General features: G+C 44.4%; 1 protein-coding gene across 1 annotated transcript; it reads right to left on the bottom strand.

Moving 5' to 3' along the window:
• Nucleotides 1-135: 135 nt before the first annotated feature.
• Nucleotides 136-1,915, bottom strand: LOC139550498 (uncharacterized). Its single transcript, XM_071361428.1, has 2 exons — nucleotides 1,467-1,915; nucleotides 136-1,347 (listed from the first exon to the last, which is right to left on the bottom strand). The coding sequence occupies exons 1-2, from the start codon at nucleotides 1,735-1,737 to the stop codon at nucleotides 299-301; spliced, it is 1,320 nt and encodes a 439-aa protein (XP_071217529.1). The 5' UTR covers nucleotides 1,738-1,915; the 3' UTR covers nucleotides 136-298.
• Between the last annotated feature and the right edge of the window lie 16,392 nt (nucleotides 1,916-18,307).

The raw sequence follows: 18,307 nt of genomic DNA, 5'->3' as shown, positions 1-18,307 counted from the left end.
ATGTCCATACTAGGGTGTAAATTGACATCTCTTTGTAGATTGATTCAAACGAAGTAAAAATGGATAATTGAGTTAATGGGTAGAAAAGTGGAGCTGTTGCTCTCTTGATGAGGAAAATAAAAATTACATGAAAAAGAGGATTAACATCTTTAATACTTCATTCATAATGTAGAAACTAATAACAATTAAAAAACCTAAACCTGCTAATCTCAGTACAGTTGAACGGCTCAACAATCAACATATGTAAAACGTTCATTAAGTGTACAACGCTGAGGAAAACACTATACAACATGCAATCTTAAACTCTGACATTGGCAAATTTACATTGATGTTTTTGATGTAGTTTGAGGTTACTGAGAACCGTGAAACTTTTACCACACTGAACACAACTAAATGGCTTTTGTCCACTGTGAAATCGCTCATGTCTTTGGCAGTTGTCCTGCCTTGTAAACATCTTGCCACAGAGTCTGCAACTGAAAGGTCTCTCACCCGTGTGAACACTCTGATGTGACTTAAGTCTATTTTTCTGAGTAAAACTTTTCCCACACTCAAGACATCTGTATGGCTTGACTCCAGCATGAGAGTGCTGGTGTGCTTCAAGTTGACAATGGCGGTGGAAGCTCTTTCCACACAATGAGCAGATGAACACTTTTTGGTTTGGTACAGCTCTCCAAACATTTACCATCCTCTTTGTTTTCAATCTGTTCCTATTAAGAATATGCTCTTGGTTGTGTGAGTGTGACTCTGAAGTGCTCTCAGTTGGTCTCAAGAGCCCTTGTGAAGAAGGTCCTGGCTGCTGCATTCTGGGCTGTAAAATCAAGCCCTCCCTCACAACAGGATGCAGAGTATCTCTGTACTGCCCCTGCACAACATGTATGGACTCAGACATGGCATTGTCATGGTACACAGGATGCCTCTTAGGCTCCACTTTCAGTGGGACAGTGCTGACTATGTCATCCAGCGGTTTCTCTACAGTGGACAAAGAGTTACAGGAAGGATGGGATGGGATGGGAGCGGGATATTGATCTGCCTGAGATGAGAACATCTGTAAGCATCTCCCTGTAGAGTAAGACCCATCTGGGTGGCCAGAATTATTCCCACTTAGTCCTTGTGTAACAGAGGACCACAGCTGACTATCTCTCTCATCCATTCTAAAGTCCACACTTTCTGTGATTCTTTGATCTTCTATGGTTCCCTGGGCTACATGTTCTTCCACCTGCTCTGCTTTCACCAGAAACTCCAGTCCACTCCTCTCCTCTTCAAGGTGTCCAGACCGCTGCAGCTCATTGAAGCTCTCTACTGGGTTCTCTACGGGCATAGTTTGGGATTTCTGGTCCTCTTCATCACCTGGAAGTAGACAGTTTGTAATTTTGAGAAAATATAAAGTCAAATAAGCAATAAAACAAAAACACTGAACAATGCAACATAACCTGACTTGTACCACTAAGAGTAAGCTTGCCTCTCACCTTTTTGTGGAGTCCCACTCCCAACCTGAATTTCCTCAGCATGTTGCCTGTCATCTGTCACTCGTGTTGCTGCTTCCCTTTGAGCTTTCCTTAATTCTCTTTCCAACAGCTGTAAACTATTTTGAAGGCCTTCTATCTCATTTTCTTTCCGACACATTTCCAGCTGTAGAACTACAGTGCCCTCGTCTACAAGTTTGGTTATTTCTGCAACAGCTGACTTTGTTAGCACGTCCATGATGGCAGCTATTTGTGTACTGAAAGAAACAGACATTGTTTTTAAAAATAAAATCAACGTTGTTACACAAAAACGAATATGTAGTGCTTCTGTGAAATGTTTATAACAGAATCGTTTCTTCTATTGTACAGTTCCTTGAAGCTGGCTAGAAGCATTGTTTGTGAAAAAAGTTTTCCGGGAAAGCTTGATAACGGAAACGACGACAGAAAGGGTTACCATAAACTTTCTAATAAATGCCCTTTTATGTGGATATTTCTGTGAAATCAGTCAAACAGCTACTTATAAAATTGAAAACACAAATAAGAGAATCAGTTCTCTGCAGAAGTTCATAACCCAAAACAATTAAAAAAAGAAAATGCATTGGTTTAGAGAATTGATACAAATAGACAAAACATCTCTAGACAATGCTCCTAAGAAGTTATTAAACTTCTTTGGGACTGGGGGGCAGTATTGAGTAGCTTGGATGAATAAGGTGCCCAGAGTAAACTGCCTGCTACTCAGGCCCAGAAGCTAGAATATGCATATAATTAGTAGATTTGGATAGAAAACACTCTGAAGTTTCTTAAACGGTTTGAATGATGTCTGTGAGTATAACAGAACTCACATGGCAGGCAAAACCCTGAGAAAAAATCCAACCAGGAAGTGGGAAATCTGAGGTTCACATCTTTGCCTATCCAATATACAGTGTAAATGGGGTTAGATTGCACTTCCTAAGGCTTCCACTAGATGTCAACAGTCTTTAGAACCTTGTTTCAGGCTTCTACTATGAAGGGGGAGCAAATAAGAGCTGTTTGAACCAGGTGTCTGGCAGAATGCCATGAGCTAAGTCACGCGCGCACCCGTGAGTGAGCTGCGTTCCCTTTCATTTCTAAAGACAAAGGAATTGTCCGGTTGGAATATTATTAAAGATTTATGATAAAAACATCCTAAAGACTGATTCTATACATCGTTTGACATATTTCTACGAACTGTAATGAAACTGTTTTGACTTTGTCTGGACTAAGTGCCTGCGCCTTGTGAATTTGGATTTGTGAACTAAATGCGCGAACAAAAAGGAGGTATTTGGACATAAATGGACTTTATCGAACAAAACAAACATTTATTGTGGAACTGGGAGTGCATTTCGATGAAGATCATCAAAGGTAAGTGAATATTTATAATCTATTTCTGAGTTGTGACACCTCTGCTTGGTTGAAAAATGGCTGTATGTTTTTCTGTGGCTAGGCGCTGACCTAACATAATTGCATGGTGTGCTTTTACCGTAAAGTTTTTTTGAAATCTGACACAGCGGTTGCGTTGAGAAGTTTATCTATAATCGTTTGTGTAACACTTGTATCTTAGATCAATGTTTATGATGAGTATTTCTGTAATTTGATGTGGCTCTCTGCACTTTCACCGGATGTTTGTTTGAGACAATGCATTTCTGAACATAACGCACCAATTTCAAATGAGGTTTTTGGACATAAAGATGAACTTTATCGAACAAAACACATTTATTGTCTAACATGGAGTCCTGGGAGTGCCATCCGGTGAAGATCATCAAAGGTTAGTGATGAATTTTAATGCTATTTCTGTCTTTTGTGACACCTCTCCCTCTTTGGAAAATGGCTGTATGGTTCTGTGACTAGGCGCTGACCTAACATAATCGCAAGGTGTGCTTTCGCCGTAAAGCCTTTTTGAAATCAGACACTGTGGCTGGATTAACAAGAAGTTTATCTTTAAAATGGTGTATAATACTTGTATTTTTGAGGAATTTTAATTATGAGATTGTTTGAATTTGGCGCCCTGCAATTTCACTGGCTGTTGGCGAGGTGGGACGCTAGCGTCCCACATATCCCAGAGAGGTTAAATGTGGTTGCTCATCCTTAAACCCATGGTTATTCATGAGATGTGATACCTGACATTTCCATACTTGAGTGTAAATTGCCAACCCTTTGCAGATTGATTGAAACCAAATAAAAATTGTAAGTTAGGTTAACTTAATAGGTTGAAAATAGCAGGCCTCCCGGGTGGCGCAGTGGTCTAGGGCACTGCATCGCAGCGCTAGCTGCGCCACCAGAGTCTCTGGGTTCGCGCCCAGGCTCTGTCGCAGCCGGCCGCGACCGGGAGGTCCGTGGGGCGACGCACAATTGGCCTAGCGTCGTCTGGGTTAGGGAGGGTTTGGCCGGTAGGGATATCCTTGTCTCATCGAGCTCCAGCGACTCCTGTGGCGGGCCGGGCGCAGTGCGCGCTAACCGAGGGGGCCAGGTGCACGGTGTTTCCTCCGACACATTGGTGCGGCTGGCTTCCGGGTTGGAGGCGCACTGTGTTAAGAAGCAGTGCGGCTTGGTTGGGTTGTGCTTCGGAGGACGCATGACTTTCGACCTTCGTCTCTCCCGAGCCCGTACGGGAGTTGTAGCGATGAGACAAGATAGTAATTACTAGCGATTGGATACCATGAAAATTGGGGATAAAAGGGGGTAAAAAATTAAAAAAGAAAAAAATAGAAAAGAAAATAGCAACAAAAGGGAGGACATTTACAGAGAGAAAATCAGTTTTCTGAGTAGCCCTGAATCTAAGTGGGACGGTTCTAGGCCCAGACTGAATTATACAGGCAGTATAATTAATAGTCAGACTTCAATCCAAATACTGAAATGAACTGACTTTTAAATTCCTGCCTGCACTGCCTGGTTCACCTCAACAGACCCACAGGGCTCCAGCTCCCACAGAACCCAACCTGCCAGCACAAAACAGCAGCGCTAGTCATAAAACACACACATACTGGACAAGCTATTTGACATGCTATGAGAAACATGACAAGTTATATCAACAAGTAAATGGTGTATTCCTCCAATTCTGATGTAGGTTATAATACCCATCAACTAGGCCTAATAGTCATTCAGCTTAGTGTGACCATGAGAAAACAGTGCAAAGTTTATGACAGGATACATGATGTGTGCGTGTGACAAACAAGTGGTTTTCAGCCAGCTGAATAAAATGAGTGACTTTTAATCAAAATCCAACAGTGGAGCTTAATCAATATAATAAAGCATTTGGGGTTGTCATAATTTTATAGGCCTAAATATAGGCCTAAATATATGTTTGAATAAACCCTTATAAAAGTGGAGAGCTTTGAGACTACACTTTAGAAACCAGGTAGCTCGTAAATCGGCTCAGTGGTTTACATCTTTAATTTTCACTCTGTGTTCGCACCAGACGTTCAGCGGGACTTTGCCTTCCACGATGAGGCGCAATGTAGAGCCGCAGAGAGCAGGGACTGGTATCCGCTGCATCGTAGTCACTTGCGTTACCCAAAACACCACAGAGAAAACGTTCACTAAGTGTGTCGTTGGCACATGTGTTGATACTGATGGGATCGAAAGAAAGCCAGTGCTGCTCTCAGATCAGCTTTATCCATTCAAATCTTACCTTAATATCAGATTTATTTAACGTGGTCTCGGGCAATTTGTATTATTCTGTAGGTAAATATGTAACACTACATCAAATACAACAAGTATAGACCTTCCCGTGAAATGCTTACAAGCCCATAACTCTTCTTGAACTGCACTGTTGGTTAAGAAAATATTTACCAAATAGACTAAAGTAAAAAATAATTAAAAAAGTAACACAATAAGAATACCAATAACGAGGCTATATACAGGGGGTACCGGTACCGAGTCAGTGTGCGGGGGTACAGGTTAGTTGAGGTAATTTGTACACGTAGGTAGGGGTGAAGTGACAATGCATTGATAATAAACAGCGAGTAGCAGCCGTGTACAAAAGTACACTGTCAATGTAAATAGTCCGGTGGCGATTTTATTAATTGTTCAGCAGTCTTATGGCTTGGGGGGCGGTAGAAGCTGTTGAGAAGCCTTTTGGTCCTATACTTGGTGCTCCAGTACCACTTGCCGTGCAGTTGCAGAGAAAACAGTCTATAACTTGGGTGACTAGAGTCTCTGACAATTTTATGGGCTTTCCTCTGACACCGCCTATTATGTAAGTCTTGGATGGCAATAATCTTGGCCCCAGTGATGTACTGGACCATACGCATTACCCCTCTGTAGCGCCTTACAGTCAGATGCCGAGCAGTTGCCATACCAGGCGGTGATGCAACCGGTCAGGATGCTCTTGATGGTGCAGCTGTAGAACCTTTAGAGGATCTGTGGACCCATGCCAAATCTTTTCAGTCTCCTGAGGGGGAAAAATGTTTTGTTGTGTCCTCTTCACGACTGTCTTGGTGTGTTTGGACCATGAAAGTTCGTTGGTGATGTGGATTTCAGGTATGGTATGGTGCTGCTAGCAGCAGATTGTCAAAGCTGGTAAGATAACTTGCCAGCTTTCTCTCCGTGTTCATAGAATCTTTGCCTCGACTTAAACAGAAGCTGCTCCGTTTGTTTGGTGGAAAGATTGTCAAATTACGATTGGTGTAGCAGTCTCTCTTTGTAGAGTTCAGGAGTCGGAGAAGAGGCATATCTGTTGTCCACATCTAGAATGAGTTGAGATAGCTCCGATAAGCGTTTGGTGCGCTGTTTGTTGTCAAATAATTTGGCCCCTTAGATATGCTTTTAACGACTCCCACACAGTAGAGTGAGACAGGACAGGGGTTCAGTTAACTGTAAAAAGACATCAATATGAGTTTATGTATTTAAAAAAAAAACGCACTACAGGATAGTAGAAGTGGGTCAAGTCGTCACACGCGTTGTGACACAGTACTGTCCGGAAAGCGGATATCTAGCTGGACAGGGCTATGGTCTGAGATAAAGATGCTGTGATATTGGCTATTAGTTACAAAAGAAAGAATTCTATTGTCCAGCAGGAAAAAGTCAATCCTAGAGTATGAGTGCTGGACTGGAGGAAAAAAAAGAGTACTGTTTAGCATTGGGATTGCTCCTTTTCCATAGATCAGACAAATTATAGGATTCTAGAAATTGGTTAATTACTGCACCTGATTTTGAAATGACATTGTTGGGCTTCGGTCTGGATCTGTCTAGACTTGGATGCAATGAACTGCTTTCTTGAGGTCATGCCACAGCATCTCAATCGGGTTGAGGTCAGGACTGTGGCCCAGTCAGAGTACTGACCTCAACCCGATTGAGATGCTGTGGAATGACCTCAAGAAAGCAGTTCACACCAGACATCCCAAGAATATTGCTGAACTGAAACACACCAGACATCCCAAGAATATTGCTGAACTGAAACAGTTTTGTAAAGAGAAATGGTCCAAAATTCCTCCTGACCGTTGTGCAGGTCTGATCCGCAACTACAGAAAACATTTGGTTGAAGTTATTGCTGCCAAAAGAGGGTCAACCAGTTATTAAATCCAAAAGTTCACATTTTTTCCACCCTGCTCTGTGAATGTTTACACAGTGTGTTCAATAAAGACATGAAAACATATAATTGTTTGTGTGTTGTTAGTTTAAGCAGACTGTGTTTGTCTATTGTTGTGACCTAGATGAAGTTCAGATTTTATGACCAATTTATGCAGAAGTCCAGGTAATTCCAAAGGGTTCACATACTTTTTCTTGCCACTGTACATACACACTCCAAGAACACCGAAAATTGACTGGCAAACGCTTGTTAATTAATACCCGTCCTGCAGTGTTCGCTCGGCTATACAACCTGCAAACCCGTGCAATCCGCCACCAAGCACCAGGGCGGAACAAACAGTAAAATAGTAAAGGATAATACATGGCCCTTTGGGAGTATAAACTTGTATGTATTAAACATGCTCACAGTATGTTAGTTGGGTATCCTATTAAGGCATGGAAAGAGAGCTCAGTGGTTAGACTTTGGTAGCGACTAGGCTAATTATTACCGCGCCACCTATCATGGTGGCTGTACAGCCGCATCTAGTTGGTAAAAGCTAACTGTGCCATGTACTGCAAATAAAATACTGTAACGACCCTGGGTATATAAGCACGGATATCGACTCTGCCGCACGAGCATGCTTTTGCAGCAGTCGATAGCGCGCTGGACTTCGGGCTAGAAGATCGAGGGTCCGAGACCTGCTCCCTCTGTTTCATTACAATACTATTCAAACTATATTGTACTTGTGTGAACATGTCACCCTATACATAACATCATTGTTCTTAACGTTAAGTTACTGGATGAATAATTGTCATTTTTTGGCAGCAGGGTTTCTAATCAAGACATGAATTCACTAGTTGGTCCTTGGTCGCGTTAGCACGGCTAGTGCAGGGTCACAGTATGAGCCCACAATGGCTAGTTAGTATTATTTCGCCTGTCCTCCTGTGGATGTAGGTGCGTGACAATGTATTATTTGGCCTTGGAAGGGTCTAAGAATGTCTTCTGCTCGCCGGAGGGAGTAGTTATCTTCCGTACAGCTGGGTAAAGAATGCCGAACTTGGTGTCCAGACAGCGGTGTAGGAGCCCCTCACCTCGTTGAAGGCTGACTTCTTCATGACTGCCGCTGTATAGTCAGAGTCAATGAGAATATTCCAGCCGTCGTGGGTGATGGGAGCCGCTCGCACTGCCTTACGGAAGACATCCTTCTCCTGAAGGTAGTGGAATTGAACTACTATGGGTCTGGGCGACTCTCCACTATGGACTGTATGTTTCTGTGCGCACGGTCAAGGGTGGGGGCGTAATCGCATTTCCTGTAGCAGTTTAGCTATGGACAGGGTAGGCTGCATTCCGCCTACTGTCTCGAGTCCCTCTCTCACCCCGAAAATGCGACCATTCCCCCGACGCTGTCTGTTCTTGAGGTCCTCAACTTTTGCAAGTGAGTTTGACAACATCTGATGATAGCCGGGTGACTTGCTCTTCCAGTGTCACCACTTTGTCGGAGTAAATATTTGCGCCATCTTCGAGACTATTCTCTCGGCTAGCCAAAGAAGCCCATCAGCCACTCCCTGTGCTACAATACCTATTTTGCCAACTGGCCCGGACCCCCGCCGACCCATCATGACTGGACCACCGACGTGATTTGCCCGAGGGGGTTTTCTCAACTGGCTCTGCCGTCCCTTGAATGCCCACCCGTTAGCCTGCTAGCTGCGGCCTGCTAGCTGTCCAGAGCACATCGGACTGTTAGCTTAAGAGGCCCATCGGACAAGTTCTTTGGCAACCATACCTATTTTGCTAATTGGCCTGGTTTACCACACGGAGCCCTGCTGATTCGTCTGGCGACGTAATAGCACGAGGCGGCCACAACAGACGTTCATCCATCGCGACGTCCCTCCAAGGCTTTTCTGCTAACTTGCTAGCCCTGGCACGCAAGCTGCCAGAAGCCACTCACTGGACTCCTTTGATTCACTCGGCTACGCATGCCTCTCGCTAACGTCAATATGCCTTGTCCATTGCCGTTTTGGTTAGTATTTATTGCCTTATTTCACTGTAGAGCCTCTAGCCCTGCTCAATACGCCTTATTTAACACTTTAGTTCCACCTACCACACATGCGATGACATCACCTGGTTTAAATGATATTTCTAGAGACAATATCTTTTTCATCGTCACTCTATGCACAGGTTTACCCCCACTGTATTCACATCCTACCATACCTTTGTCTGTACATTATGCCTTGAATCTACTCTACCGTGCCCAGAAATCTGCTCCTTTTACTCTCTGCTCCGAACGTACTAGGCGACCAGTTCTTTTAGCCTTTAGCCGTACCCTTATCCTACTCATCCTCTGGTGATGTGGAGGTTAATCCAGGCCCTGCAGCGCCCAGCTCCACTCCCATTCCCCAGGCGCTATCATTTGTTGACTTCTGTAATCGTAAAAGACTTGGTTTCATGCATGTTAACATTAGTAGCCTCCTCCCTAAGTTTGTTTTATTCACTACCCTAGCACACACTGCCAACCCGGATGTCCTAGCCGTGTCTGAATACTGGCTCAGGAACATTACCAAAAACCCTGAAATTTCCATCCCTAACTATAACATTTTCCAACAAGATAGAACTGCCAAAGGGGGGCGGAGTTTCAATCTACTGCAGAGACAGCCTGCAGAGTTCTGTCTTACTATCCACGTCTGTACCCAAACAATTTGAGCTTCTACTTCTAAAAATCCACCTTTCCAGAAACAAGTCTCTCACCGTTGCCGCTTGTTATAGACCACCCTCTGCCCCCAGCTGTGCCCTGGACACCATATGTGAACTGATTGCCCCCCATCTATCTTCAGAGCTCGTGCTGCTAGGTGACCTAACCTGAGACATGCTTAACACCCCGGCCATCCTACAATCTAAGCTTGATGCCCTCAATCTCACACAAATTATCAATGAACCCACCAGGTACAACCCTAAATCCGTAAACATGGGCACCCTCATAGATATCATCCTAACCAACTTGCCCTCCAAATACACCTCTGCTGTTTTCAACCAAGATCTCAGCGATCACTACCTGCATCCATAATGGGTCCGCAGTCAAACAACCACCCCTCATCACTGTCAAACGCTCCCTAAAACACTTCAGCGAGCAGGCCTTTCTAATCGACCTGGCCCGGGTATCCTGGAATGATATTGACCTCATCCCATCAGTGGAGGATGCCTGGTCATTCTTTAAAAGTGCCTTCCTCAACATCTTAAATAAGCATGCCCGTTTCAAAAAATGTAGAACCAGGAACAGATATAGCCCTTGGTTCTCTCCAGACTTGACCAGTACAAAAAAATCCTGTGGCGTTCTGCATTAGCATCGAATAGCCCCCGTGATATGCACATTTTCAGGGAAGTTAGGAACCAATATACACAGGCAGTTAGGAAAGCTAAGGCTAGCTTTTTCAAGCAGAAATTTGCATCCTGTAGCACAAACTCAAAAAAGAAGAATAAGAGCACCTCCTCCCAGCTGCTCACTGGACTGAGGCTAGGAAACAGTGTCACCACCGATAAATCCACTATAATTGAGAATTTTTCTACCGCTGGCCATGCTTTCCACCTCGCTACCCCTACCCCGGTCAACTGCCCTGCACTCCCCACAGCAACTCGCCCAAGCCTCCCCATTTCTCCTTCACCCAAATCCAGATAGCTGATGTTCTGAAAGAGCTGCAAAATCTGGACCCCTACAAATCAGCCGGGCTAGACAATCTGGACCCTCTCTTTCTAAACTTATCTGCCGAAATTGTTACAACCCCTATCACTAGCCTGTTCAACCTCTTTCGTATCGTCTGAGATTACCAAAGATTGGGAAGCTGCCGCGGTCATCCCCCTCTTTAAAGGGGGTGACACTCTAGACCCAAACTGCTACAGACCTATCTATCCTACCCTGCCTTTCTAAGGTCTTCAAAAGCCATGTTAACAAACAGATTACCGACCATTTCGAATCCCACCATACCTTCTCCGCCATGCAATCTGGTTTCAGAGCTGGTCATGGGTACCAACTACTTCTCTGATAGAGTTCAGTGTGTCAAATCGGACCTCTGGCAGTCTCTATGGGGGTGCCACAGGGTTCAATTCTCGGGCCGACTCTCTTCTCTGTATACATCAATGATGTCGCTCTTGCTGCTGGTGATTCTCTGATCCACCTCTTCGCAGACGACACCATTCTGTATACTTCTGGCAGTTCTTTGGACACTGTGTTAACAAACCTACAGACGAGCTTCAATGCCATACACTCTTTCCGTGGCCTCCAACTGCTCCGAAATGCAAGTAAAACTAAATGCATGCTCTTCAACTGATCACTGCCCGCACCTGCCCGCCTGTCCAGCATCACTACTCTGGACGGCTCTGACTTAGAATATGTGGATAACTACAAATACCTAGGTGCCTGGTTAGACTGTAAACTCTCCTTCCAGACTCACATTAAGCATCTCCAATCCAAAATTAAATCTAGAAATCGGCTTCCTATTTCGCAACAAAGCATCCTTCACTCATGCTGCCAAACAAACCCTCGTAAAACTGACCATCCTACCGATCCTCGACTTCGGCGACTTTGTCATTTATAAAATAGCCTCCAACACTCTACTCAACAAATTGGATGCAGTCTATCACAGTGCCATCCGTTTTGTCACCAAAGCCCCATATACTACCCACCACTGCGACCTGTACACTCTCGTTGGCTGGCCCTCGGTTCATACCTGTCACCAAACCCACTGGCTCCAGGTCATCTACAAGTCTCTTCTAGGTAAAGCCCCGCCTTATCTCAGCTCACTGGTCACCATAGCAGCACCCACTCGTAGCACGTGCTCCAGCAGGTATATCTCACTGGTCACCCCCAAAGCCAATTCCTCCTTTGGCCGCCTTTCCTTCCAGTTCTCTGCTGCCAATGACTGGAACAAACTGCAAAAATCACTGAAGCTGGAGACTCATATCTCCCTCACTAGCTTTAAGCACCAGCTGTCAGAGCAGCTCACAGATCACTGCACCTGTACATAGATTTGCTGTTTACAGATGGCTATCTACCTCATCCCCATACTGTTTTTATTTATCTTGCTCCTTTGCACCCCAGTATCTCTACTTGCACATTCATCTTCTGCACATCTACCATTCCAGTGTTTAATTGCTATATTGTAATTACTTTGCCACCATGGCCTATTTATTGCCTTAACTCCCTTATCTTACCTCATTTGCACACACTGTATATAGACTTTTTGTTTTCTTTTTTTCTACTGTATGTTTTGTTTATTCCATGTGTAACTCTGGGTTGTTGTATGTGTCGAACTGCTATGCTTTATATTGGCCAGGTCGCAGTTGCAAATGAGAACTTGTTGTCAACTGGCCTTCCTGGTTAAATAAAGGTGAAATAAAAAATAAAAAAATTCAGACGGGTGTCATGTCTCGCCAAGTCTTCGTTAACGCGGTCGATCTTTATGTTGACCTCGGTGGCGAAAATAGCTATTTGTGCGGATAGATCAGTGGATAATGACTCCACCTTAGCCAGCACAGCCTCTTCAGACTCAATGATAGCCGCCATTACCATGGCTATGTCAGGGGGGATCAGAGTCCGTGTCAGGTGAGCCCGAGGCTTCAGCAGAGGCCTGCTCCTTTGTGGCCCGCGGCCGTTGTTGTCTTCTTCTATGAGGTTTAACGGCGGTTGGCATCCAATTTGTTGCATTTCCGCCACCTACTAGACTGGAGTATAACTCCCTTATACTTTGAAAAATAAAAATGTACTAAACAAATACCCTACCATCTAACACTATACTCACCAATTTCAAAATGATATAAAATAAAATTAACACCCCCCCCCCCCCCTATTTATTCCTACCTTATGCCATCACCCTGAAAGGATGGGACATCGCCACTTAACACATCCTGTAACTCTAAGTCTCGTACACCCAAATACCTCTCTGCAGATGCCACCACAACCTCAATTTTCTGAGACTTCTGATCCATCCCTGCAGTACAATTAATAACCATTGCTATAAATGCTAAAAATCCAATCTTACTGAAACTTATTTTACTTTTTGGCCTATCCCTCTGTACTGGTATATCTCTACTACTCTCGGCCGTTGTCAAATCAAATCAAATTTTATTGGTCACAAACACATGGTTAGCAGATGTTAATGCGAGTGTAGCGAAATGCTTGTGCTTCTAGTTCCAACAGTGCAGTATTATCTAACAATTCCCCAACAACTACCCAATACACACAAATCTAAAGGGGTGAATGAGAATATGTACATATAAGTATATGGATGAGAGATGTCCGAGCGGCATAGGCAAGGTGCAGTAGATGGTATAAATTACAGTATATACATGTGATATGAGTTATGTAAGATATGTAACATTATTAAAGTGGCATTATTTAAAGTGACTAGTGATCCATTTATTAAAGTGTCCAGTGATTGGGACTCAGTGTAGGCAGCAGCCTCACTGAGTTAGTGATGGCTATTTAACAGTCTGATAGCCTTGAGATTGAAAAACAGCTATCTCTCAGTCCCAGCTTTGATGCAACTGTACTGACCTCGCCTTCTGGATTATAGCGGTGTGAACAGGCAGTGGCTCGGGTGGTTGTTCTTGCTGATCTTTTTGGCCTTCCTGTGACATCGGGTGCTGTAGGTGTCATGGAGGGCAGGTAGTTTGCCCCCGGTGATGCGTTGTGCAGACCGCACCACCCTCTGGAGAGCCTTGCGGTTGAAGGCTGTGCAGTTGCCGTACCAGGCTGTGATACAGCCCGACAGGATGCTCTCGATTGTGCATCTGTAAAAGTTTGTCAGGGTTTTGGGTGACAGAATAAATTTATTCAGCGTCCTGAGGTTGAAGAGGTGCTGTTGCGCCTTCTTCACCACACTGTCAGTGTGGGTGGACCATTTCAGTTTGTCTGTGATGTGTACGCCTAGGAACTTAACTTTCCACCTCCACCTTGTCTAGACATTTTAACGATTAAAAGGCCAAATTTTTCACTCCAAAAAAGTCAGAGTAGTAAATTGGGTTCGATTCCAAATTAAATGTTACAAAATGAACACGGTGGGAGGTGTTGGTCAAGTATTAATAGTAAATTGTTTGCCCTGGATCGGAGCACCAAGAAGACGCGTCTTCACATGTTGCCGGTCACCAGCGCCCCCCTTAATATTTTTTTGAAACATGTTTTTTGGGTGGTTTGACACTTTTTTCAGCCAGTAATGAAATTGGGAAAACAGTGGGAAGTTTGGAAGCAGGGATTAAACCCTGGTCTCAGGTGGAAAGTTGTAGGCGACGTGTGCCGGAGAGTGTAACCACTACACCAAGGCCCTGCTCAGGAAATAGTTATATTAATGGTTGATGAGTGGGTAACCAAATCATAGATTGCAGTTTCCTTGTACATAGACTGCTTTCAAGGTAAGGACACAAACATTTAGTATTTTGGGTGAACTCTCTTTAAAATAGGGATGGGAAAAAATCCTGCTTGCTCTCCAGGAGGGTTGGCCACCCCTTATCGATGTTTCCCAAGTGCTGGATGTTTGAAAATGTTCTGGTTATAACAATATATTTCTCAAAATCATCCAACGTTCAAGAAAAATCTAATGAATATCAATATTCAGGTGGTTTATGCCTACTAGCTGAAGATCCTTGCCATAATTTTACTCTGCATAGACAAAATATACATTTATGGAGGTGTGAGTCCCCCAATCATCTCTGCCTAACGTGCACAATACACACGTCAAAATATTATATGAGAGGCCTGGAGCATTTCATCTGTATGACTTATTCAAAACTGTAAACATTTTTACAATATTTCACCTTTATTTAACCAGGTAGGCTAGTTGAGAACAAGTTCTCATTTACAACTGCGACCTGGACAAGATGAAGCATAGCAGTGTGAACAGACAACACAGAGTTACACAAGGAGTAAACAATAAACAAGTCAATAACACAGTAGGAAAAAAATAAGTCTATATACATTGTGTGCAAAAGGCATGAGGAGGTAGGCAATAAATAGGCAATAGGAGCGAATAATTACAATTTAGCAGATTAACACTGGAGTGATAAATCATCAGATGATCAATGTGCAAGTAGAGATACTGGTGTGCAAAAGAGCAGAAAAGTAAATAAATAAAAACAGTAAGGGGATGAGGTAGGTAAATTGGGTGGGCTGTTTACAGATGGACTATGTACAGCTGCAGCGATCGGTTAGCTGCTCAGATAGCAGATGTTTAAAGTTGGTGAGGGAAATAAAAGTCTCCAACTTCAGCGATTTTTGCAATTCGTTCCAGTCACAGGCAGCAGAGAACTGGAAGGAAAGGTGGCCAAATGAGGTGTTCGCTTTTGGGATGATCAGTGAGATATACCTGCTGGAGCGCGTGCTACGGGTGGGTGTTGTTATCGTGACCAGTGAACCGAGATAAGGCGGAGCTTTACCTAGCATGGACTTATAGATGACCTGGAGCCAGTGGGTCTGGCGGCGAATATGTAGCGAGGGCCAGCCGACTAGAGCATACAGGTCGCAGTGGTGGGTGGTATAAGGTGTTTTAGTAACAAAACGGATGGCACTATGATAAACTGCATCTAGTTTGCTGAGTTGAGTATTGGAAGCTATTTTGTAGATGACATCGCCGAAGTCAAGGATCGGTAGGATAGTCAGTTTTACTAGAGTAAGTTTGGCGGCGTGTGTGGAGGAGGCTTTGTTTGCGAAATAGAAAGCCGATTCTTGATTTGATTTTGGATTGGAGATGTTTAATATGAGTCTGGAAGGAGAGTTTACAGTCTAGCCAGACACCTAGGTATTTATAGATGTCCACATATTCTAGGTCGGAACCGTCCAGGGTGGTGATGCTAGTCGGGTGGGCGGGTGCAGGCAGCGAACGGTTGAAAAGCATGCATTTGGTTTTATTAGCGTTTAAGAGCAGTTGGAGGCCACGGAAGGAGTGTTGTATGGCATTGAAGCTCGTTTGTAGGTTAGATAGCACAGTGTCCAAGGAAGGGCCAGAAGTATACAGAATGGTGTCGTCTGCGTAGAGGTGGATCAAGGAATCGCCCGCAGCAAGAGCAACATCATTGATATATACAGAGAAAAGAGTCGGCCCGAGAATTGAACCCTGTGGTACCCCCATAGAGACTGCCAGAGGACTGGACAACATGCCCTCCGATTTGACACACTGAACTCTGTCTGCATAGTAGTTGGTGAAACAGGCAAGGCAGTCATCAGAAAAACCGAGGCTACTGAGTCTGCCGATAAGAATATGGTGATTGACAGAGTCGAAAGCCTTGGCCAGGTCGATGAAGACGGCTGCACAGTACTGTCTTTTATCGATGGCGGTTATGATATCATTTAGTACCTTGAGCGTGGCTGAGGTGCACCCGTGACCGGCTCGGAAACCGGATTGCACAGCGGAGAAGGTACGGTGGGATTCGAGATGGTCAGTGATCTGTTTATTAACTTGGCTTTCGAAGACCTTAGATAGGCAGGGCAGGATGGATATAAGTCTGTAACAGTTTGGGTCCAGGGTGTCTCCCCCTTTGAAGAGGGGGATGACCGCGGCAGCTTTCCAATCCTTGGGGATCTCAGACGATATGAAAGAGAGGTTGAACAGGCTGGTAATAGGAGTTGCAACAATGGCGGCGGATAGTTTCAGAAATAGAGGGTCTAGATTGTCAAGCCCAGCTGACTTGTATGGGTCCAGGTTTTGCAGCTCTTTCAGAACATCTGCTATTTGGATTTGGGTAAAGGAGAAGCTGGGGACGCTTGGGCGAGTAGCTGCGGGGGGGGGGGGCGGAGCTGTTGGCCGAGGTTGGAGTAGCCAGGTGGAAGGCATGGCCAGCCGTTGAGAAATGCTTGTTGAAGTTTTCGATTATCATGGATTTATCGGTGGTGACCGTGTTACCTAGCCTCAGTGCAGTGGGCAGCTGGGAGGAGGTGCTCTTGTTCTCCATGGACTTTAGTGTCCCAGAACTTTTTGGAGTTAGAGCTACAGGATGCAAATTTCTGCTTGAAAAAGCTAGCCTTTGCTTTCCTGACTGATTGCGTGTATTGGTTCCTGACTTCCCTGAAAAGTTGCATATCGCGGGGACTATTCGATGCTATTGCAGTTCGCCACAGGATGTTTTTGTGCTGGTCGAGGGCAGTCAGGTCTGGAGTGAACCAAGGGCTATATCTGTTCTTAGTTCTGCATTTTTTGAACGGGGCATGCTTATCTAAGATGGTGAGGAAGTTACTTTTAAAGAATGACCAGGCATCCTCAACTGACGGGATGAGGTCAATATCCTTCCAGGATACCCGGGCCAGGTCAATTAGAAAGGCCTGCTCGCAGAAGTGTTTTAGGGAGCGTTTGACAGTGATGAGGGGTGGTCGTTTGACCGCGGACCCGTAGCAGATACAGGCAATGAGGCAGTGATCGCTGAGATCCTGATTGAAGACAGCAGAGGTGTATTTGGAGGGCAAGTTGGTCAGGATAATGTCTATGAGGGTGCCCATGTTTACAGATTTAGGGTTGTACCTGGTGGGTTCCTTGATGATTTGTGTGAGATTGAGGGCATCTAGCTTAGATTGTAGGACTGCCGGGGTGTTAAGCATATCCCAGTTTAGGTCACCTAACAGAACAAACTCTGAAGCTAGATGGGCGGCGATCAATTCACAAATGGTGTCCAGGGCACAGCTGGGAGCTGGGGGGTGTCGGGAGCAGGCGGCAACAGTGAGAGACTTATTTCTGGAGAGATTCATTTTTAAAATTAGAAGTTCGAACTGTTTGGGTATGGACCTGGAAAGTATGACATTTCTTTGCAGGCTATCTCTGCAGTAGATTGCAACTCCTCCCCCTTTGGCAGTTCTATCTTGATGGAAAATGTTATAGTTGGGTATGGAAATCTCTGAATTTTGTGGCCTTCCTAAGCCAGGATTCAGACACGGCAAGGACATCAGGGTTGGCAGAGTGTGCCAAAGCAGTGAGTAAAACAAACTTAGGGAGGAGGCTTCTGATGTTGACATGCATGAAACCAAGGCTTTTTCGATCACAGAAGTCAACAAATTAGGGTGCCTGGGGACATGCAGGGCCTGGGTTTAGAATGGCTGAAAAAATACAGCCTCCTATAATTCATTTTGAAAGACAATTAGGCATATCAGATTTCAAATATGTGATTACACTGGCAAAATTGTGATGAAGTGGAATAATAAAACAAGTGTGGGGAATAATAGTAGTGTTCTTGGTGACAAGTATATCAATTACCCTATATTTTAGCCCATTGTTAAGAATGAGAATTGTTCCACTGACCTGGTAAATAAAGTAAATAGATAATAAAATGCCCTTTAGACGACCCTACACTCCAA

Source organism: Salvelinus alpinus, chromosome 23 (genome assembly GCF_045679555.1).
Source record: "Salvelinus alpinus chromosome 23, SLU_Salpinus.1, whole genome shotgun sequence".
Classification (NCBI taxonomy): domain Eukaryota; kingdom Metazoa; phylum Chordata; class Actinopteri; order Salmoniformes; family Salmonidae; genus Salvelinus; species Salvelinus alpinus.
Note: the sequence above shows the minus strand (reverse complement) of the source record. Positions and strands in the feature narration are given on the sequence as shown.

Excerpts from the sequence above, each read along its gene's own strand:
- LOC139550498 (XM_071361428.1), bottom strand. The coding sequence starts at position 1,737 with ATGTCTGTTTCTTTCAGTACACAAATAGCTGCCATCATGGACGTGCTA. Across the intron at positions 1,348-1,466 it reads GAGTGGGACTCCACAAAAAG|GTGATGAAGAGGACCAGAAA; the intron begins GTGAGAGGCAAG and ends GTCTACTTCCAG.